Raw genomic sequence first — 20,941 nt, 5'->3', positions numbered from 1 at the left:
CGTTTCTTCAACATTGAGTCCTTTGAAAAAGGTGCAGTCTCGCAATTGTATGACACCTTACAGGCCGTGCTAGCCCATCTTGGCAAAGAGAATTGGGCACTCTCTGATTCAATTTTCCCCTCACTGTATGTTTCTTTTCCCTTTTTGTTTCCTTTATGATGAATTCCTGTTCTGTTCTTTAACTATATAGAAGTGTCTATTTGATGTTACTCTAAATGTTTTGATAAATTGAACATGGTGGACCCTCTTGTAAACAAGTGTAATGCTTAATTGGGTCATCCACTCACAGTTAAGAGTCTTTGTATTGAGTTTGTGCTTGAAATGTACTGTAATTCTGCAAACTGTTAATACATATTTCAATCAATCAAAATTTAAGATTGTTCATAGGCTGCACTATTACTGAACTAAATTGTTTTCAAATTCTTACTCACCAAAAGTTTGATATGAAACAAATGTGCCCAACAAGACTTACAGCAAAGTAATCTGATCAGTGATCACTCAGAGTCAGACTATTGTTCATGAGTATATCATCCTTTTATGTGAATGATGTTTTTTTTTTTTCATTTAACATAATACAGTAGCCTAAAGTCCATGTGGGCTGAGCACCTTTGGTGCATGACACATAAATAAATAATCTATCTATGTACTGCAGATGGCCTATGCAACTATTTTCATGTTTTGACACTCAGACAGGAAGTTCTAAATTAGCTTTCCCCCCCACCCCCCCACCCCATTTTCCCTCACTGTATATTGTATCTTTTCCCTTTTTTGCTTCCCATATGATGAATTTAGCTAAATAGAAATGTCTATTTGTATGTCTCTAAATGTTTGTATGTCTTTAAATGTTTTGATGAATTGAACAATGTGGACCCTGTTGTAAACAAGTGTAATGCTTAATTGGGTCGTCCACTCACAGTTGACAGTCTTTGTATTGAGTTTGTGCTTAAAATGTACTGTAAATTCTACAAACTGTTAATAAATATTTCAATCAATCAATCAAAAAGCTCATAAAACGGGGCCCAAACATATACTCTAAGGGCCCAAACCATGAAGAACAGTCCGGGACTTCCGGGATTATGACGTAAAGCGGATGTTGTTATCATCGCGGAAGTACAGATGTGGTGGTGCTCGATCTTAAGCAACTAATCTTATGCCTGCTGTATTTATTGTAGCTTTGTATATACGCAAGAGTTCTCCTTCTGCAGTGACATCAGGTAAGCAAGCAAAACAACCCGCTTCAACATAAATGAACACAATTTAGACTGTAACTGGAACGTCCTGGTTTAGCGAACAGGTTATACACGCTAGCAAAGGAGCTAATGCAATGTCGTAAATCAATGCCAGTCATAATCTCACACACATCAGTGATCAAAAACCAGAGATAAATTAGAAAGATAATTGTATAAATAAGAAAGATATGTTCCCAAGGAGACTCATACCAAAATGTCTGTTTGACATTACGACAGATGAGCATGCATTGTTACTTGTTTTTAACTAAGCACAGCCAAGCAACACAAACCCGGTGGCCATGGTTCAAGAAGTTGATCGCAATCTTCATGTCAAATTGAAATAATATACATTATTTTATATCTGAGTCTGGTGCAATGTCAATACAGTCTCGGCTTATGCCAATGTCACTGGAGGTGCAGTATAAATCCTGACTGCAATCAGATTTCATCAGTGACCATGCTTGTTTGTGTATTGCATCTCCTTTAAAATCTCAAAGAGCCTGGGTTTTTTGGAAATGTAACTAAATCAAGATTTATTTTAATATATATATATATATATATATATATATATATATATATATATATATATATTAATTCCAAGATAAGCTTTTGTCACTGTACATTTAAACGGCCTGTCCCCGAGGCTAGTGGCTACTGTACATTTGATGGCTTGTGAACAAGCGTTTTGAAAATTACACACGAGTACGCACAAACGTGTACATTAGCTATAACCTTCATGTTATCCAAATTAAGATGGAAAGATTTCTGATGCAGATTTTAAAATCAATAGACTCTCTCTAATCTGTAAGCCACTTAGCCTTCTGCTGCTGTTGTGATTTGAAATACGTTTTTTTAATAATTGATGCATTAGAGTTAGCTGCATTGAAAGTTTAGAGGAGAATTCCATGCTAGAAAAAAATCTTTCTTACCTTTCTTTGTAGTTACGTCCCCACCAAAGAGGTCCAGGTGTTTTTTTGAGCAAAAACTTAAAACTCCTTATTGGCTATTTCCCCTACCATAAACCCTCAAAATGTGCTAATTCGCTTATTTCCACCGAAATAAGTAGTAAAGTGTGCTGCTTGGGATATTATTTACATTATGAGGAGAGGATATATAATTTTTATTTTATTTTGAGCGATGGAAATAAGCGAATTAGCACAACACCCCATAGCCCCATTCAATTCCCATTCAATGCAATTCATTTAGGGCTTATGTTAGGGAGCCAATAAGGAGCTTTTTCACAAAATAACACCTGGACCTCTTTGGTGGGGACGTAACAACTATAAAGTAAGAAAGCCTTTTAGTATGGAATTCTCCTTTAAGTGTCAGTTATGCTGCAGGGTTTGGCAAATTAGCATTTACATTCCATTTGCGACTGGCCCTTCTCGTTTTAATGATTCGCGGAATACCAGTCAAAAATGTAACCTCGGCCTCGTAGTGAAGAAAATTAATGCAATATTATGATCATTGATGATCTGATGCAATAGTAATACAAAATAATCAGACCTGTCTGAAGTGACATGTTGGTACCCTAGACATATGGACAGACAGACATAGGGATGGACGGACGGACGGACGGACGGACATTGCTGGTTCTAGGAGTGGTTGCACCACTCTAAAAATATTCATATTTATTTATAAGACAAAAATATTCAACCAACTACAGCTGCCATGCCTGTGCTACTGAAACTTACTCTCCATTTTCCTCTGATCACTTGCCCTCAAATTCTTCGGTGACATATTGTTTTTGTTTTAAAAACATGTGACCAAGGCTGAAAGACTGCTCTGAATTTGATGTCGTTTCAACAGAGTAGACTGTTGTGAACGCACTTGCAGGAGTGACAGCAGTGAACTGCACAGTGCAGGCACGTAAAACTGCTACAGCTGCTTGCTGTCGGGCAGAAACCTCTTATTTGTTTTTTTGTAAATTAATGCCCTACTAGATCATAATACAGCGTCACACAAAAGTACAGTAGCAGATCCACAGGCTCAAACGTGGCACAAAGTCTGTTTTGAGCTTGCATGTCTGCTACTTTTGCTGTTTGAATCAGTTTTGGACATATGAGGTTTCCACCCGTGACCTGACAGAGAAACGAAGAAAGAGTGCCATTAATGCTGCAGGGTTTGGCTAATTTGCATGCCATTGGCCCTCCGCCTCTTCGCCCTAGGCCTAGATTAGAACATCACCTTTGATTCACGGAATACCAAGAATTGACCTAGTGAAGAAAATGACCTGATGCAATACTAATTGTGTTTTTTCTTTTGTTTTGTAACGAAGGCTTTCACTCACCTTCACGTATGCGTATTATGATAGGTCGCCAGAGTTACACACTGAATATTGGTATCTATATAAACGGTATCTAACTAACCTATCTAAGTCTGACATGACAAACTAACTCTGTGGTTGATCTTCTAGAGTACTAGACCTCCATATATAGAGCTGGCTGGCCCGGCAGAGACATTTAGTGCTGACAATCCTGACATGCTAATGCTAAAACTCCATATATGGATATAGCTGACTTATTGTGACATGAGTGAGATGTAACAAGCATCCAGCCAGCACTAAAGAGTGGCATATCACACCTTGAGTTCAAATGCAAGCAGTATTCAGTTGATTGAACTGAATAATGTCTGTTGTGCCTGTCTTCCTAGTGTGTCAGGTGGAGGTGAAACGAATCAAACTGTGTAATCATGGCAGACCACAACGATGTTAGTCTGTCACCAGAGGAGCGTGTCCGTGCTCTCACCAAGAAGGGGAGCTCAGTTGAAGTCAACGATGATGTGCCCCCGCGGCGTTATTTCCGCTCTGGCATGGAGATGATCCGGATGGCTAATATCTACATAGAAGAGGGCAATATTGAGCATGCGTTTGTCCTCTACAATAAGTACATCACGTAAGTGTTTTGTGTGACTTCTGTCTAATGTTTTGAATGCATGATGAAAATGGATATGTTCAGAGCATTTAATGTTTAGTTTTTCTCTTTCTCAAGGCTCTTTATTGAGAAACTTCCAAAGCATAGAGACTACAAAACAGCCAACATTCCCGAGAAGAAGGACACACTCAAGGTAGTCGCTAGTTTAAAGTTTTTCAGAGTTGCCCCCTCCCTCCTCTCTTTCAAAACCCACCTCTTCAAGATAGTTTTCCCCAGCTGAGGTCTGGTTAAGATGTCCCCCACTCCCTTGCTTTTACTTGTTTTGCTTTGTTTTTAGTTTTCTTGAATAAAGTTTTTTCCTAGTGTCCCAGTGTTTTATCTAAAGCGCTTTGGGTATTCAGAAAAGCGCTATATAAATATGGAGCTATTATTATTAATATTATTAATATGATTATTATTATGTGGCCTCTAGAACAGTTTTGTTCAGGATAAATAAGTTCTTAATTTTCTTTTGTGTCCTCTTTCAGAAACTTAAGGAAATTGCCTTCCCTCAAGCAGAGGTCTTAAAGAAAGCTCTTTTGAAGAGATTTGAACAAGAGCATGCACAGTACCATGTCAAAAAGGTAAATTCCATAATATGAACAGGAATAGATGGCCTCATGTGTGATTATTTCTCTGAAATATATGTATCATCAAAGACAATCATTAAAAGATGGGGGAATTATCAGGTTTGATAAGTAAAGTAAACTAAGTTTAACATCCAGAGATAACAAAATGTAACGTCCCATTTCTGTGGTATAGCTCTTTTGTCTTGCCATTATTTCGAGTGTTAACTACACTTTTATTAAAATGTACTTCACTGCATTTAAAAAGAAATGCTACAGTTTATATTAAAAAGACAACAAGAGCAATACAAATGGGTTAAGGTAGGGAGTGTCGCAAAAACCATAACAGAGCATCCAAAAAAGATAATAATAATAAACATGTCAGATTTATTATATGCAATGTGACATTTTAAACCGAGGTGTATTAACTGTACACCACAAATAAATTAGGAACATAGTTGTGGGAGTTTTCATTAGAACAATAAATGGGGCCAAGGTATTGCAATAGGAACAGAATAGATTTATCAACGTTATTCAAGATGGAACACTTCACATGAGTCATTTTATATTGCTGCTCACTCAATGTTTTAAGTTAGAGTTAATGTGCATAGATGGTATTATTTGACATCAAAGATGCCATGATAAGTGAACTGTTACTCATTACTGTAACTCGTAACTGTTACTGTAACATGCTTCGTGTGCGATGTCCATTACGATACATTGTGGCGATTATCGGTACGTCGCCACCCTCACCTACTGTTCAGTCACGTGATGATACCGTTGCCCAGCCACACACTTTTTTATCAATGACATGACGTCACGCTACCTGCCTACTGAGTGAGGAGTGAGTCGGCATCTCGTCTGAGCTCCGGAAGGACTGGCTGTGTTTGTTTGATGCCGCGGTACACGTTTGTTTTGTTTGTAGCCTTGTAAAGTTTATATTTTCGTTGTCGCTTGGATCGGTTCGATTGTAGTGGAGGATCACACGGAGGGGGCCCATTTCTCGTCATAAGGAAACCCTCGGAGCCGTGGGGATTTAACCACCAAACTTACGTCTGTGAGTAAACGTCTGTGCAGACAAACCAGAGGCAGAGCTAAAGGGTTTGGTTAACCTTTTCCATGCAGGTTTACGAGGAACTGTCGGGTTCTTGTGAATTGAACTGGACGGTTGTGAATCATATGACTTGAACTTAGAATATATATATATATATAACCTAAACTGCAACTTTATTGTGTCTTTGAATTATTGTATGTGTGTTGCAGTTGGTATCTATAGGCTGTGTAGTGAACGAACAGTTCTTGCACAGCCTTTTGTAGTGGTTAGGCTACAGGCTAACAAACCTTTTGCCAGGTGAAACGCCTGGCTGGCACCCCAGACCATTTTCGTATTTGGCCAAAACGTTACAACATGCAAGCTATATGTTTTTTTTAATTTCAAGTTTTAACACTGAAGTGAAAGGTGCTTTGTTAGCTGTATAAAAATATGAAGGTGTTGTCAAGTTGGCTCTCATCATACCATGCGGATTGTCTCTCAATTGGTGCTGATATACAGAAAGCAGAGGAGGAAGCCTTGGCCCGCGAGCAGTCGAAACAGAGGGCGCTGGACGTGGAGCGCCAGCGCGTGGTGGAGCTGCAGCGCCGCCAGCGGGAGCAGGAGCAGTTCAGTGCCTTTGAGGAGATGATCCGCCGCCAGGAGCTGGAGAAGGAGCGCCAGCGAGTGCTCCTGGAATTTGCCACACCCGGCACCCCGCCCCCTGACATGCCCCTCATCCCGGGCATCCAGGGCCCGCCTGTCGGAACATTTGCAGTGACGCCTCCGCACAGCCCAGGGGACTTGTCTGGTGGTGGCACCAACCACAACCACAGTCGCCCTCCGGCCACAGCTGGAACACCCACCACTGGCCCACCCACCTTTGACCGATCGCTCAAACCAGGCTCTCTGGCCAGCCCTGGGAACAACAGTGAGTTAATCTCATTCAGAAATGACGGGAGCCTACAGGCTTTAAACGTTTACCGGAGAACTCGTCAGTTTACCAAGTCGCCGCAGCAAATTCTTCATCGATGTCTTCATCGTTATGCTAACAGGCCGTCTTCATCAGTGTAGTATGTCAAACTCACAGAAGTTCATTTCCAAAGTGATCAAATTATTTTGTGCAATTAAATGGTCAGCTAGATAATGATAAAAAGTTGAGTATGTGAATACCAATGATAAGTAGGCCTACTGTACCATTTCAGGATATTGTTCACTAATTAATTACATTGTTTCGGTACTTTGGTGTTTAAACTTTTAGCATTCCTACTTTCTCAATGTTAACTCTAAACAACTATCCTCTCTCTCTCTCTCTCTCTCTCCAATGCAATTTAAATGAAGGTGAAGTAAAACTAAAATGCACTAAATCGCGGCGAGTTGGTAAACTGGCGAGTTCTCCGGATACCCTTTAAACCCAACCACCCCTTCTCCAAAGTGTTTATTCTCTGCTGAGCTGATATTGTTTGACCTACTTTAATCATGCATTGTTTCAGTAAAAACAAAAACAAACAAGAAAGCAACTTCTCCAAAATCAGTCCGTGATCATTATTTTTGCAGATACAATGTCGGATGCCATTCGGCAGTTGGCGGTGCCTGCAGAGTTGTGTCGGAGTTTCCTCAGGTTGGCAGCGGCCAACACAAGCAGAACTGTAGAGACGTGCGGGATCCTGTGTGGCAAGCTGGTAAGAAAAGAAACGTCAGCTTTGTGCAACTTCAAGTATATGTATTATACATTTTTCCATAAAAGTGTTTCTGTTTAAGCTTTTCCCCGCAAAGGTTACTTTGTCTGTTAAAATGATGTGGCCTTTTCACTCTGAACCCAAAGTGGGACACACAGCAGTTCTGCATTGTTGGTAGTCATTTTTTGTGTCCTCTCAACAGACCCAAAATGCATTTACCGTGACCCATGTAATAGTGCCAAAACAGACTGGTGGACCTGACTACTGTGACACGGAAAATGAGGAGGAACTCTTCCTCATCCAGGATGAGTACAATCTCATCACCCTGGGCTGGATCCATGTGAGTAAAGACAACCCCAACTCACCTGCATACTTTGTTCTGCATGGTGTTGCACAACCAAAATAGACAACTTGCTGCGACGTGTTGAGAGCTTCTAAATAGTGTAATTGTGTATTGATCATGCTTTATAGGACACTGTCGTGTACGTACTTGCTCTGTTGTCAGCCTGGTATACTGCATAACCGCTATTGTGAAAATAGCTAATGTGGAGTTATGGGGACACAATAGTAAATATGCTGAAGTATGCCTACATGCAGTGTCTGGAATTTCCTTCGGCAGCAATATCAATCAATCACTATCTATTTCATGTTAATTACAGTTGAGTATGTTTTAGGTAATCTGGTTTTGATGATAGATTATATGAAAATTGCTCAAAGCATGGCTCAAAATAACCCTGTGGAGGAGATCGCAGTGAGATGTTTTGCTAGGAACAGCGTGCCTGACATGCATTTTTCGGCCAGTCATACCTTCCGATATGATGCCGGTAGATGGCAGGAACAATGGCAAAATACAGATGAAAGTTTGATATTGGACTCGACTGAACGTCTGCTTGACTAAATCTTTTCCTTGTAATTCATTTGATCACCCGTTTACATATGCATTGTTGGAAGTGTCTACTCTGCACCTGTATAATGTAAAGATTGACCACTGACTGCCTGAATTGTTCTTTCAGACCCACCCAACTCAGACAGCGTTCCTGTCTAGTGTAGACCTCCACACACACTGTTCCTACCAGATGATGCTACCAGAGGCCATTGCTATCGTCTGCTCACCCAAGTTCAACGAGTGAGTCTTTAGGCAGGAAAGTCTCTGGGAAATTGTTAATGCTTCACTGATGTTTTTCACCATGCAATTACACAGTAAAATCCTCTGTTAATTTTACTCTGATAGTGTATTTTGTACACTACAGTACAAATCCAAGGGTTTTAATGTGTTATTTGTGTATTTGTCAACATAATTCCCAAGATATTTTCCTTGAGTGTCTATGTGCTAAAGTTGTTCCAAGCATGACGGGGTTGCTCTCTGTGTTTCTGTTGCAGAATTGGCTACTTCAGGCTAACAGACCGTGGAACAGATGAAATCTCAACATGTAAACAGAAGGGCTTTCATCCTCACAGCAGAGACCCTCCTCTTTTTACAGTGAGTACACTTTTATACACATAAAAAAAAAAGTCTTTCCCGTGCTGTGGATCTGTTACTTTTGATGCTTTTGTGTGGTTTCTGCCCGACAGCAAAGACATTATACACACACACACACACACACACACACACACACACACACACACACACACACACACACCTGTATATGAATGGTGTATAGGTCTTAAGTGATTAACCCATCTCTTTCCTCTTTCAGCATGCAGATCATATCACCATCACTGATGGCACAGTGTCCATGTTAGACTTGCGGTGATTTTATACACTAACAGACTCTCTAAGGAAACACAGAACTGTCCTGTTCTAGAAAATACCCATTTTCAAGATGGTACCAAGCAAATAAATGGCTATGGGTTTGACCATTTTCAACGGACCTCAGTTGTTCTCAAAGAGAACAGCATTGGGATTTTCTTTTCTCTATTTCAACCCCTTTCAGCACTTTCCAAGCAAACAGCTACACTTAATGTGTAGGGGAAACCTCTGGCTATTCAAGTCCATTGTTTTTGTGAGGGTGTACAATGGCTCCCCCTCTTTTTTACTTTAAACTTTGCCATTATGTCAAATTTGTGTCAATGAAATGTTGCTTTAGTTGACATTATGTACGGTTCAACTGTGTACCTTCAGCCTTTGTTTCATGATTTATATGAAGGGTTGGGCATGCCTAACAATCAAGTGCCAATGTGGTTTTGTTTATTATGCTCCATAAAAATGTATAGTTTTATCTAGTGACATGTATATTATGGGTGCTTTCAGAAATACACTTTGAGAATCTGCTCCGATTTCAGAGCTCTGGTGGAGATGTAATGGAGCACTCTGAATAGTTCATGTCAGAATAGTTACTCATTTACTAATGTTATAATTTTCAGCTTTTAAAATGCATCCCATGTATAATCATGATTATTCCATGTGTGAATTGTGAAGTATTGAATACTGCATACAAACCATCTCAGACTTCCTCCTCCAATGTTCAGATGCTCAACCTCGATTTGGAGTCGAAGCAGTCAGTGTGCGCACTCCCAGAGAGCAACACTCACAATTTCCCAACGGCAATGTGCTGAGCACTCTGAATTTACCAATGACCAGACAGCACTCAGGATGCGCTTCATTGTTCTCAGTGTATATCCGAATGCATCCTATAGGCGAGTATAGACCGATTCCATACCGGTTTCATGGTCGCAGCCTACGTATTTCCTGTAGGCGGACTCGACGTAGCTGCGGGGGTAAAACCCTCACCAGGCGCACCTCTTCCACTACAGTGAACGGCAGAGTGACTGATGTTAGTTTGCCTCAAACTTTACTCCTTTACCTGCTTTTTTACTAACACTAACATTACAAAGATTCCCAGAACATCGAGATGAACCTGTGTAGTTTATGGCTGCTCCAACAGTAGTGGCAACATTAAAATAAAATAAAAACGGAATGTCAAAATATCCACCGTGGTGGCTGATACCAGAGCCATTGAGTAATGGTTGAGACAAAGCAGTGAAATGTCCTGAAAGATACATAATTTCAGTCTTACCCAATCTTTCTGTTTTATGAACACAAGGCTGCTGTATTTTATACCTCATACTAAGCATTTAAAGTATGAGGTATAAAGTACAGCAGCCTTGTGTTAATAAAACAGAAATATTTGGTATTGGGTAAGACTGGCGTTATGTATCTTTCACTGCTTTGTCTCAACCATTACTTAATGGCTCTGGTCTCCGCTACCGCGGTGGATATTAGACATTACGTTTTTTGTTTTTTTTTATGTTGCCACTACTGTTGGAGCAGCCATAAACTACACAGGTTCATCTCGATGTTCTGGGCATCTTTGTAATGTTAGTGTTAGTAAAAAAGTAGGTAAAGGAGTAAAGTTTGAGGCAAACTAACATCAGTCACTCTGCCGTTCACTGTAGTGGAAGAGGTGCGCCTGGTGAGGGTTTTACTCCCGCAGCTATGTCGAGTCCACCTACAGGAAATACGTAGGCTGCGACCATGAGACCCGCTAAGGAATCGGTCTATAGTGCATAGCATTGTGCGTGGTTTTCTGGTTCCACTGAAAAATTGTCCATTCATGTTTTCCCATTGAGATTTACAAAAATATCTATTTATTTATTTTAAGCAAGCCATCCAGAATCTGCTAAACTAAGGGTATTTATTAAATGTAGTATATCATATCATTAAATATTACGATATATTTTCACAGAATTCACACGGAACCAACTAATATGTGTTTCTGATTAGTGCCTTTTTTTCTCCAGTGAATGGAATCCTTAATTCTACAGCTACAATAACATTCTAGACAATTGTCTCCTTCCAATTTCATAGCAATACCTTGCAGAAGGCTGTTTTGTGTTTAAGAATGACAAACCCTCCATGCCCCAGATGCCCCTCCATAATTGAAATGTTTGTTGAGATGAGTGAGGAAGAATTTGACTGCAGCGCCCTGACCTCAACTCTAAAACTTTGGAATGAATTGGAACACCAATTGTGAGCCTGGCCTAATCGTCCAACATCACAAAATATTTCAGGCATTTTACTTACTTTTCTTTGAGGAATATCTTCAATATTGTTAATGAGTCCAGAGATTTTCAAGTTGTGTGAATTTCTGCCTCTGTGGGGGGTATCTATATGCAAATATCATGAACTGACAAATGTAAGACCCATTGTAAAACAATGGGACCCAATGATGAAATTGATAATAAATTAAATTTAAAAAATAAAATCTTTGAACTCTGTTTTTGATAAAAAAATATAAATGTTGCCCAAAAGCATCGCAGGGCCCTGCAGGGTTAATGACCTTGTGGCTGAATGGAAGTAAATTGCTGTAACAATGTTCCAACGAGTGAAAGGAAGCATGCAAATTGTCTTGTCACTGAGAAGGTGTTTTGACAGTCTGACCATATTGTCCACTTTGTCCAGTCCACTTTGCCCACTACCTGGCCATGAACAAGAAACAAACTATCACATCGCTGTGAGAACCTCAAAAGGTTATTCCTCTTCGAATACTGCATGCCATGCCTTTTGCTACGTCTGTATGAATATTTGTTATGTATTGTATACTGTAATTATGAATCTGTGCTCCATACATGTAAACATGGTTTAGTTATATAAATGATGACATTCGCTTACAAAGACCACTAATCAGAAACACTCATTAGAATACAGGCTTTTGGTGTATGTCTTATCTGAACTGGTCTGTTTCTCTGTCAGCTAAGAGAAAATAAAATCAATTGTAACTCAGGTATTGTAGCAGTGTTTCTGCAGTGTTCTCTAATTTTGTATACAAAATACATCATAGAGTGATGCAGTTAAAATTATTTCTGCTTACCACCATATTTCCACCTGATTTTCTTTGTTTTGAGGGGATATTGTTAATGAAACAGCTCAGACGTGTGACGTATTCATGCTTCCGAATGTACTGTACAATACTCACCAGCTGACCATCATTCAAGCTTAACCAGCTTTGTTTCTGCCACACTCGCATTAGAATAATTAAACTAGACATACTTATATGATAATCTTTGAATCTCTAAATGCCCCGTCAAAATAATGAACTTATTGTCTTAGTTTGTGTGTGAGTGTGTGTGTCTGTTACAGTATGAAGGGAAAAATAGAGTGGCTAAACAGATGAGTCCTTTAATCACTGTACAACATGGCAAAGTTATTGCGACCTGCGGCTCGAGAATCCACCACTCCTGAATGAAGAAGAGTGGTGCAACCCCCACTCTATGGGTGCAACGCACAGGTGCTGGACCTGGTGAGAGCAGGAGTGAACCTGGTGAGACATAGGAGGGGCCCGGACAGGAGTCAACCCACAGAGCCTAGTCCTTCCATGTGCCAGATTGATGCGATCCTCCCGCATACCCAGACCCGGCAGAGTAGTAGTAGATTGTGTGGCCCTGGTTTTTCCCTAATGGAGACCCATTCGAGGGTAGCTAGCTACTGGGTCGTAAATCGGGACTTGATCACCCCGGGGTGACCAAGCCGGCTGGGTCACCTGAGTGAGGGGTATGATGTTGGAAGACCCGAAAACCTGATGACCTTGTGATACATCACTGAGGATACGTCCCAGGTGCATCCATGCGATGTATTTTTTAATGAAGTGTTAAATAGCTCTATATTATTTTTATTTTTAAATTTAGTGTAGCCAATACTTTTTTACCTCCCTTTTCTCCAGAATGTAGTCTATTATTTATTCCAATTAATTCCTCCTATGGGCAATTCATTAAGTCATATCGGTAAAGGACGACGTTGGCCTTAAAATGTAATACCAAAATAATAATAATAATCGGTTTTAGCAGATAAAGTTGGATTACATTCAAGTTCTTTTGCTATTTTTGAATTGGAATCCTGAATTGTTTTATTTAATTTCAAATGCATTTAGTTATAGTTATATTAACTTTATGAACTACCGGTAAATACAAATACACATTGGACATAAAAAGACAAACATTTTAATAATTAGCTGAAATCATTAATGTTCGGACCTCAGACCTCTGGCTGTCCATGGCTGACCGTCAGCATCATAGAGATTGTTTTATATCCTGTAGAGGGCAGCATTACGGATTTCTAGGGTACTGTCTGGAGCTAAAGAGGTGGAAGAAGAAGAGTAGAGATGTTACCGGAAGAAGCTCCCTGAAAACAAACGCACTAACGCAGAGCTTTCTAGCATTATTGTTTTGCTATTTAGGTACAGAAAAAACATTATTTGTTCTATTTAGAAACATTAAACAACCGCAACAATGGGGAAGCGTCAACACCAGAAAGATAAAATGTAAGTAAAAGTTCGCCTTGACAATTCCAAAGAACATGTTCACGTTAAATCCTTCCGACGTTAATAACTTTACCGGGTAAATGTATTTTTACGCCATCGTTTGTTTTACCCCTCACTCTCAATTAATTTGATACCATTTATGTCTTATCGACCTTTATTTGCTGTTGTATTTTCAGTTAGAACAAGCTAAAACAAAGTACATCTGATTTACATAGTAGCCTAAGCCTTGTATTCTAGACTATCATCATAGATGTATTTTTTTATCGAGTCTGTCAGCATAGATACTTTCGTATCTATGCAAATATCAAACTCTAAAAATAGATGATAGCCATCTAGATGTATTTGATCGGCCACTGGCCATGACAATATTCCCTCCAAATTTCTCAGAGACATAATAAACCTCTCCATCAAACAGGGACAGGTCCCTCAAGATTTCAAACTTGCCAAAGTAACCCCCCTGCACAAGAAAGGGAGCAATTTAGACCCTGGCAACTACGCCCTATTTCTATTCTTGGCTCCATCTCGAAAGTGATGGAAAAAATATTCTATGAACAGGTTGAAAAGTATCTTGCCACAAAAAAAATCAATGTACGAATTCCAGAATTCATGGCTTCAGAACATCCTACTCCACTGACACATGCCTCCTCTATTTGAGCGACCACATCAAACATGAGGTGGATGCTGGCAAATACTGCGGCATGGTCAAGCTGGACCTCCACAAGGTTTTTGACACCGTGACCCAGTGACCCACTCCATACTCAACTGGACAAGCTAAAAGCAATTGGTTTTGATAGCACATCAGTGAGCTGGATGCAATCCTACCTGGAAGGGAGAACACTGTCTGTGAGAACACTGTCTCCCCTCCCAGTGAGCTGTGGTGTTCCACAAGGAAGCATACTATATGTAAACGATATGACATCAGCCTGTGTCTGCAACTTGTTTATGTTCGATGACTCAGCTCTGCTGGTCTTGGACAGGAACAAACTGCAGGTTGAAAAGGCCCTCAGCTCTGAACTTGGCTGCACCTGGCTCACAAAGATGAAATTGCAATGGGTCTGGAACACAAGATTTGCTACACCACCAAGATACCCATGTACCTGTCTAAATACTTAATTTCAACAAAGTTCACACCCACAACTCGAGAGGGAGTGTTGAACTCCCTCTCCATGTGCAACCCAGATTCGGCACAAACAAGGGACACATTTTATTTCGCTCCTATGCCACCAAAATGTGGAACGCCCTACCAACAGCCATTAAGACATGCAAATCCCTTGACTCCTTCAAAACCACCCTCAAAGGGCACCTACGGACTGCACCTACGGCTGCAATTCGAAACTGGCCCTGGTAAAATATGGATACCCCCCTCACTGTATATGTTTCTTTTCCCTTTTTACCTCCTTACATGATTTCCTGTTTTTTGAGTGGTGCAACCACTCCTATAGACAGCTATGTTTGTCCCTTCCTGGGTCCCTGGCTGGGTCTGTCTGAGCACAAAATAGCGAAAAATTTGTATTGAGTTGCGCTTTCATGTGAAATAAAATTGACTCATTCTGCAAATTGTTAATAAATCAATCAATCAATCGATTCTGACATTTTCAATCTCAGAATCGATAAAATACATCTACGAGAGTCTAAATCTTAGGCTAATTCAAGGCTAGCTTTACTGTTTTAAAATCACATCTTTACAGTTTTCCTCCTAAAATCCAGAGTGTTACCCTGAGTGTAGTCTCTCGAGACAGACTGTTGAGTGTTGACGCCGCCAAAGGAAAATAGGGCGCTGTTTTTCCTTTATTTTTTGACGATGGGTTCTCAGTAGCGTAGCTACCCAGAGACCCTCTTTCCACCAAAAAAACGTCCGTTCAGAACCAGTGCGGTACCGAACCTTGGTGCTTTTTGCGAACCGGTCGCGAACCGGCTGCATTTCCACCAGATTGAACCCTGGTTCATTTGGTGGCGCTATTCTACCTAAACACAGAATGTTGAAAAGGAGGAGGATCCGTCATACACGCAGACACCCGAGGGCATTGCACAACACAAGCCGATGTAAACAGTATCCACGAGGTTGTGATGTTACAGTAGGGCAACTGTCAGATACGCCCCGCAAGCCTCAGCTGGATTCTGGATCGCGATTCGCGATGCATCCGTACGTTTGGATCGTTTCATGTTTGCGTTGGCAATTAATGTAAACTTATTTTTGTTCCCAGCATGCTTTCAAGATGGTTGATCGCATAGAATATCTGCGAGCGTTCGTGCTGTTAATGCATTTATTTTTATCCAAAAAACGTGTATGGATCAACAGCTGGTTTTCAGGTCTATGTCCCAATGCCCCGTCGATGATGTCATAGCGAAAGGCATCAGCCTTTTATAGCTCTATGATCATACCCTGCTCCACTTTTGGGCAATAACTTACTTTATACCAATGACACTTCAACTCCTTTTTGGCATCGCGGGTAATCCGATTTTAGTTTCTTTCGTTTATTGATTATTTGCTCTGCCGTTCGAGTGAACCCAGCTTTCCCCAACTCTTCTACCAATGCTGAATATAATTTGGCCTTTCTCTGGGTACTCTCCAACTTCTCCTGAAACAGTCAGGAGATGCCCATACGGACAACAAACACTCCGTTTCTTCATCAGACCATTGCACATTCTTTGAAGATAAAAATCTGAAAAAATTGCGGCATCGTTTATCTGTTATGTTATGTTATGTTGCGTGTGTCTGCGTCCTCCCAAGTTCCAACCCACTGACAAGTTCCAACCTACTGACACACCCACTTATCGTCTCGGTTCACAAAGCGCTGCGTGCAATTACAAAGCTGAACCACCGTTTTGTGGTTCACATTGGGAACAAACGTTTATGGTTCGGAACCAACTCATTTTCAGTGGAAACACTCTGAACTGGTTCAATATTTATTTGGCGGGAAGAAAGAACTGAACCGTGTTCAACCCCGGTGGAAAAATGGCCTGAGTGTAGCTCTGGTCTATAGCGTTGGAAGATTAAACTAATTAAGTAGCCTGTTTGGTCCCTTATTGGATGTGTAACCTTGAGAGGGTACAGCTGTGAGCCTTACTGTGTACTGGTGGATGTCATCTCTTCACAGGTACATCACCTGCGCGGAGTACACTCATTTCTATGGAGGGAAAAGCGCAGGTATATTTTGTTTCAACCAAAACATTCACTCAATCACTTACACTACTTTCTCTAATAAGACGATGTTTATGCACATGTGCCAGACATTTATCCCTATTGTCTTTCACTATTTCAGACATCCCAAAGTCAGATTTCAGACGGCTTCCATTTGACCACTGCAGGTAAAGGCGTGATGTTAAGTGATTGCCATCACAGTGGAACGCTATCTGCAGGCCAGGGTTACAGTAATACATTGCTACCATCATGCATTTTGCAAGAATGCTGTTGATAGAATATTCTTTGGTGAGTTAAAGTCTGCCCTTACATATTTCAGCTTGTCGCTGCAGCCATTTGAGTATCCTATGTGTACTGATGAGGGAGTCATCTTTGATCTGCTGTGAGTATCTGAGTAATGTGTTGCTCACTGACAACACTGACTATTGTCTTAAATCTCCACTTTTTCTTTGTTTGAACTGATGCATCCAAAAATAATTGTCTTGTCTCAACTTCATGTGCCAGCAAGGGAACCGCATCAGAAATGTTGATTCAGCATATGTTTGCGATTCTTTTTGTCATGACTCACGTTCACGTTTCTGATAAGTCCACTTAGACCAAGCTAATCGTTGATTCATCAATCAACGATCAAACCCTTAGATCAAAGTAATTCGAAGGGGACGGACCTAAAACCACAGGATAAAAGTATCAAGCAGTGGAACACTGACTCTGAATATTTGATTTCGTATTTGTATTTTTAAATGTCTTTATTGAAGAACATACAGCAATGTATTGTGGATACTAGCGGGACATTTCAGTCTACAGCAAATACATTGTATCTTGTATCCTCTGTTTCAGGAGCATTATTCCATGGATCAAGAGGTATGGCACCAATCCCATCTCTGGAGAGGTATGGAAACATCAAGATCCCAGAGAACCTGACATAGACCACTTATTTTATACAGGCTTGAATTCTCTTGGTTTTGTATTGGCTGTCTTGGTAAAGGTGTGGCTTTCAAAATGTATCTCTTTCTCTGTCACTAGTTTGTCACTAGTCTCTGCTATTTGTCACTAAAACACATAAGTAAAATACATACATAAATAATTCCGTGCTCAGCCAATCAAATCATCACTATGGGGTTCACACAGACACACAAAGCTGGCCAGCGCCCCTAAAAAAAAGCTAAAATGCTTCTGTGATCTCAAAAGGAATTAGTTCTATTTGACAGTTAAAGAAAGGCGAAATGCACAAAAGTGGGTGCTAAACAGTTAATTGAATGAAAAACAAGTGACTACAATATCAACAGTGAACAGGTGAATGTGAATTAAATAAATCTCTTGAAACTCCAGCACTGTTTTTTTGTAATGCCCTGAAAGGAAAATAATTAATATTTATATTCCCAAGTGCCCCTTTTAAAACAGTTGCTGTTTAAAACACCTTTTCTATGTTTCTATTTTTCATTTCCCACAGAAGCTTGAAATTAAGTCTCTAATTAAGCTCATCATCGCCAAGAACAGTGATGGTAAGTAAGTGGTCATTTGTGTTTAATTCACTACATTTACCATTTAAAACCTTTAAAGAATCTGCATCATTTTAGATTGTAGCATTATATCATCATATACCTGACGAAGGCCTGTTTTACCCCGCCTTGGTAAATAACAATTTTGGGGCGCTTTCAAAACGGTGTGCAGACTTATTCTTCCTTTTTCAGTCTGTTCTTTTTTGTTCAAGCACCCGTTGAATTTACCTGGGATGTGCGTGCACCTCCCAGGTACATTTTTGCACATTTTTTAAAAATCTTGAGAGTGTGAGAACTGAGAACTACTGATTTAGGGGACGGTCACACCAAAGTTTAATTCTTCTTATATGGGTAGATTCTGACACTGCTTTTCCTATATTAATGAACATTACATAAAAATGTAGCGTAATTACACTGGATATACTTGCTTTGCATTGCCTCATTTATTTATGCCTCCTGCAGTGCCACACCATGAAAATATTGGTTATGTTGTAGATATGGATTTTGTGCCCTTACATTTCTTACGTACTTGATGTTTTACTTTTTCTAGGCAAATATCATTGCCCAGTTCTGTACACTGTCTTCACAAACAATTCCCATATTGTTTGTAACAAGGTCACTGGCAATGTGTTTTCTAACGAGGTTGGTGAACTCATGGCACAAATCTGCACACTCCTTTTACATTACAGATGCAGTTCAAGGTTTTAATTCTGATATTCACGCACACACAGACAACCTTGGTTACTGTTCATCTGCTTGTCCTCAGGCTGTTGAGCAACTCAATATTAAGACCAAGAGTTACAAAGACCTGCTGACTGACGAACCATTCACCAGACAGGACCTCATAGTGCTACAGGTGGGTTCTTGTGTTGTTTGTCTGCAACTTGAACCTGTATTACTGTGGAAAGCATGATCACAGTAATTGATTTGGAAAATGCTTTAAAGTCTGATGGATAACTTGGGTTTGTTTTCTTGCCTTCTCTGCAGGATCCCACAAACCTGGACAAGTTCAATGTCGCCAACTTCTTTCATGTGCTAAACAACCTCAAAGTGTTAGATCCAGGTATGCATGCCCCTGTCTCAATACCGGTGGATATCATGTACATGGCCGTAATCATTCTAGTGTGAATTTGATAATTTCTTTTTTAAGAATGTTGATTAGTCCATGCCCAACTTTTCTCAATGGTAGATGCCTGTGGTAAAAGCATTATTTTTACACAAGAAATACTCTTTGGCCTCAATTCGGCCATAGCCACTTGGGCTGACCTCATCACATTTGTGATGATGGCTAAGGCCGTTTTTAGCCCAAGTAAGTAACTACTATAAGGGTATTGTGTGGTCTCCATCACTGCCTAGCAATAGCCTTTAATTTAATTGAAAGACTGCTATTATTACTTGCGCAAGCAGAGCGCGCAAGTAATGTGATCGGCCTGGTCCATTTGTCGTGACAGCCGTTCCGCCATTTCAGGACCCCCCCAGAAAAACATCAAATCTGTGCCCGTATTGCTGGACCAATGATGACGAAATGACCATATTTCTTACGTCATCATTTAGAGCTAGTCATACACGTATTTCAGAAATACGTGTATGACTAGCTCTAAATGATGACGTAAGAAATATGGTCATTTCGTCATCATTGGTCCAGCAATACGGGCACAGATTTGATGTTTTCTGGGGGGGTCCTGAAATGGCGGAACGGCTGTCACGGTTTTTGGACCAAAGTGACCACAGAATACCGCTAATCAACTTACAACTACACACTTTATACAGTATAGAGTATAGAGTATATATGTATACATATATAGTATATGCCTATATACTATATATATACTATATATATTTCTTACGTCATCATTTAGAGCTAGTCATACGTATACTATATACATAATCAATAAAAAATAATTTACCAAATTGTGCCTGATCTGCTGGGACCAGAGTACGTGGTGTGTATGTAAGAAATATGGTCATTTCGTCATCATTGGTCCAGCAATACGGGCACAGATTTGATGTATGACTAGCTCTAAATGATGACGTAAGAAATACGTGTATGACTAGCTCTAAATGATGACGTAAGAAATATGGTCATTTCGTCATCATTGATCCAGCAATACGGACACAGATTTGATGTTTTTCTGCGTAAGCCTCAAATGTGTGTGTATGTGTATGACTAGCTCTAAATGATGACGTAAGAAATACGTGTATGACTAGCTCTAAATGATGACGTAAGAAATATGGTCATTTCGTCATCATTGGTCCAGCAATACGGGCACAGATTTGATGTTTTTCTGGGGGGGTCCTGAAATGGCGGAACGGCTGTCACGGTTTTTGGACCAAAGTGACCACAGAATACCGCTAATCAACTTACAACTACACACTTTATACAGTATACTATATCTATATATATTTCTTACGTCATCATTTAGAGCTAGTCATACGTATACTATATACATAATCAATAAAAAAATAATTTACCAAATTGTGCCTGATCTGCTGGGACTAGAGTACGTGGTGTGTATGTAAGAAATATGGTCATTTCGTCATCATTGGTCCAGCAATATGGGTACAGATTTGATGTATGACTAGCTCTAAATGATGACGTAAGAAATACGTGTATGACTAGCTCTAAA

The 20,941-nt window shown here is 40.1% G+C and overlaps 2 protein-coding genes across 2 annotated transcripts in view; both read left to right on the top strand.

Annotated features, from left to right (window-relative positions):
- The first annotated feature begins 1,092 nt into the window (after positions 1-1,092).
- LOC310872835 (STAM-binding protein-like A) lies at positions 1,093-10,193 on the top strand. Its single transcript, XM_083785005.1, has 10 exons — positions 1,093-1,214; positions 3,882-4,123; positions 4,220-4,295; positions 4,630-4,725; positions 6,260-6,668; positions 7,295-7,419; positions 7,619-7,756; positions 8,430-8,542; positions 8,797-8,896; positions 9,114-10,193. The coding sequence occupies exons 2-10, from the start codon at positions 3,921-3,923 to the stop codon at positions 9,168-9,170; spliced, it is 1,317 nt and encodes a 438-aa protein (XP_083641131.1). The 5' UTR covers positions 1,093-1,214; positions 3,882-3,920; the 3' UTR covers positions 9,171-10,193.
- Positions 10,194-13,522: 3,329 nt separating this feature from the next.
- Positions 13,523-20,941, top strand: part of ppil2 (peptidylprolyl isomerase (cyclophilin)-like 2) — a 34,072-nt gene continuing 26,653 nt past the window's right edge. The window contains exons 1-9 of the mRNA XM_083783606.1: positions 13,523-13,673; positions 16,772-16,821; positions 16,937-16,982; positions 17,135-17,197; positions 17,653-17,704; positions 18,266-18,317; positions 18,865-18,956; positions 19,081-19,170; positions 19,302-19,377. Of these exons, the coding sequence (XP_083639732.1) occupies positions 13,642-13,673; positions 16,772-16,821; positions 16,937-16,982; positions 17,135-17,197; positions 17,653-17,704; positions 18,266-18,317; positions 18,865-18,956; positions 19,081-19,170; positions 19,302-19,377 (553 nt within the window). The 5' untranslated portion in view covers positions 13,523-13,641. The remainder of the gene's footprint in view (positions 13,674-16,771; positions 16,822-16,936; positions 16,983-17,134; positions 17,198-17,652; positions 17,705-18,265; positions 18,318-18,864; positions 18,957-19,080; positions 19,171-19,301; positions 19,378-20,941) is intronic.

Source organism: Protomyctophum parallelum (genome assembly GCF_964188405.1).
Source record: "Protomyctophum parallelum genome assembly, chromosome: 15".
In the NCBI taxonomy this organism is placed as follows: Eukaryota; Metazoa; Chordata; class Actinopteri; order Myctophiformes; family Myctophidae; genus Protomyctophum; species Protomyctophum parallelum.
The sequence above is the reverse complement of the archived record's forward strand: the minus strand, read 5'-3'. Positions and strand labels throughout refer to the sequence as shown.

Coding starts and splice junctions, on each gene's coding strand:
- LOC310872835 (XM_083785005.1), top strand. CDS start 3,921: ATGGCAGACCACAACGATGTTAGTCTGTCACCAGAGGAGCGTGTCCGT. Junction 4,296..4,629: donor AGAAGAAGGACACACTCAAG/GTAGTCGCTAGT, acceptor GTCCTCTTTCAG/AAACTTAAGGAAATTGCCTT. Junction 6,669..7,294: donor GGCCAGCCCTGGGAACAACA/GTGAGTTAATCT, acceptor TTATTTTTGCAG/ATACAATGTCGGATGCCATT.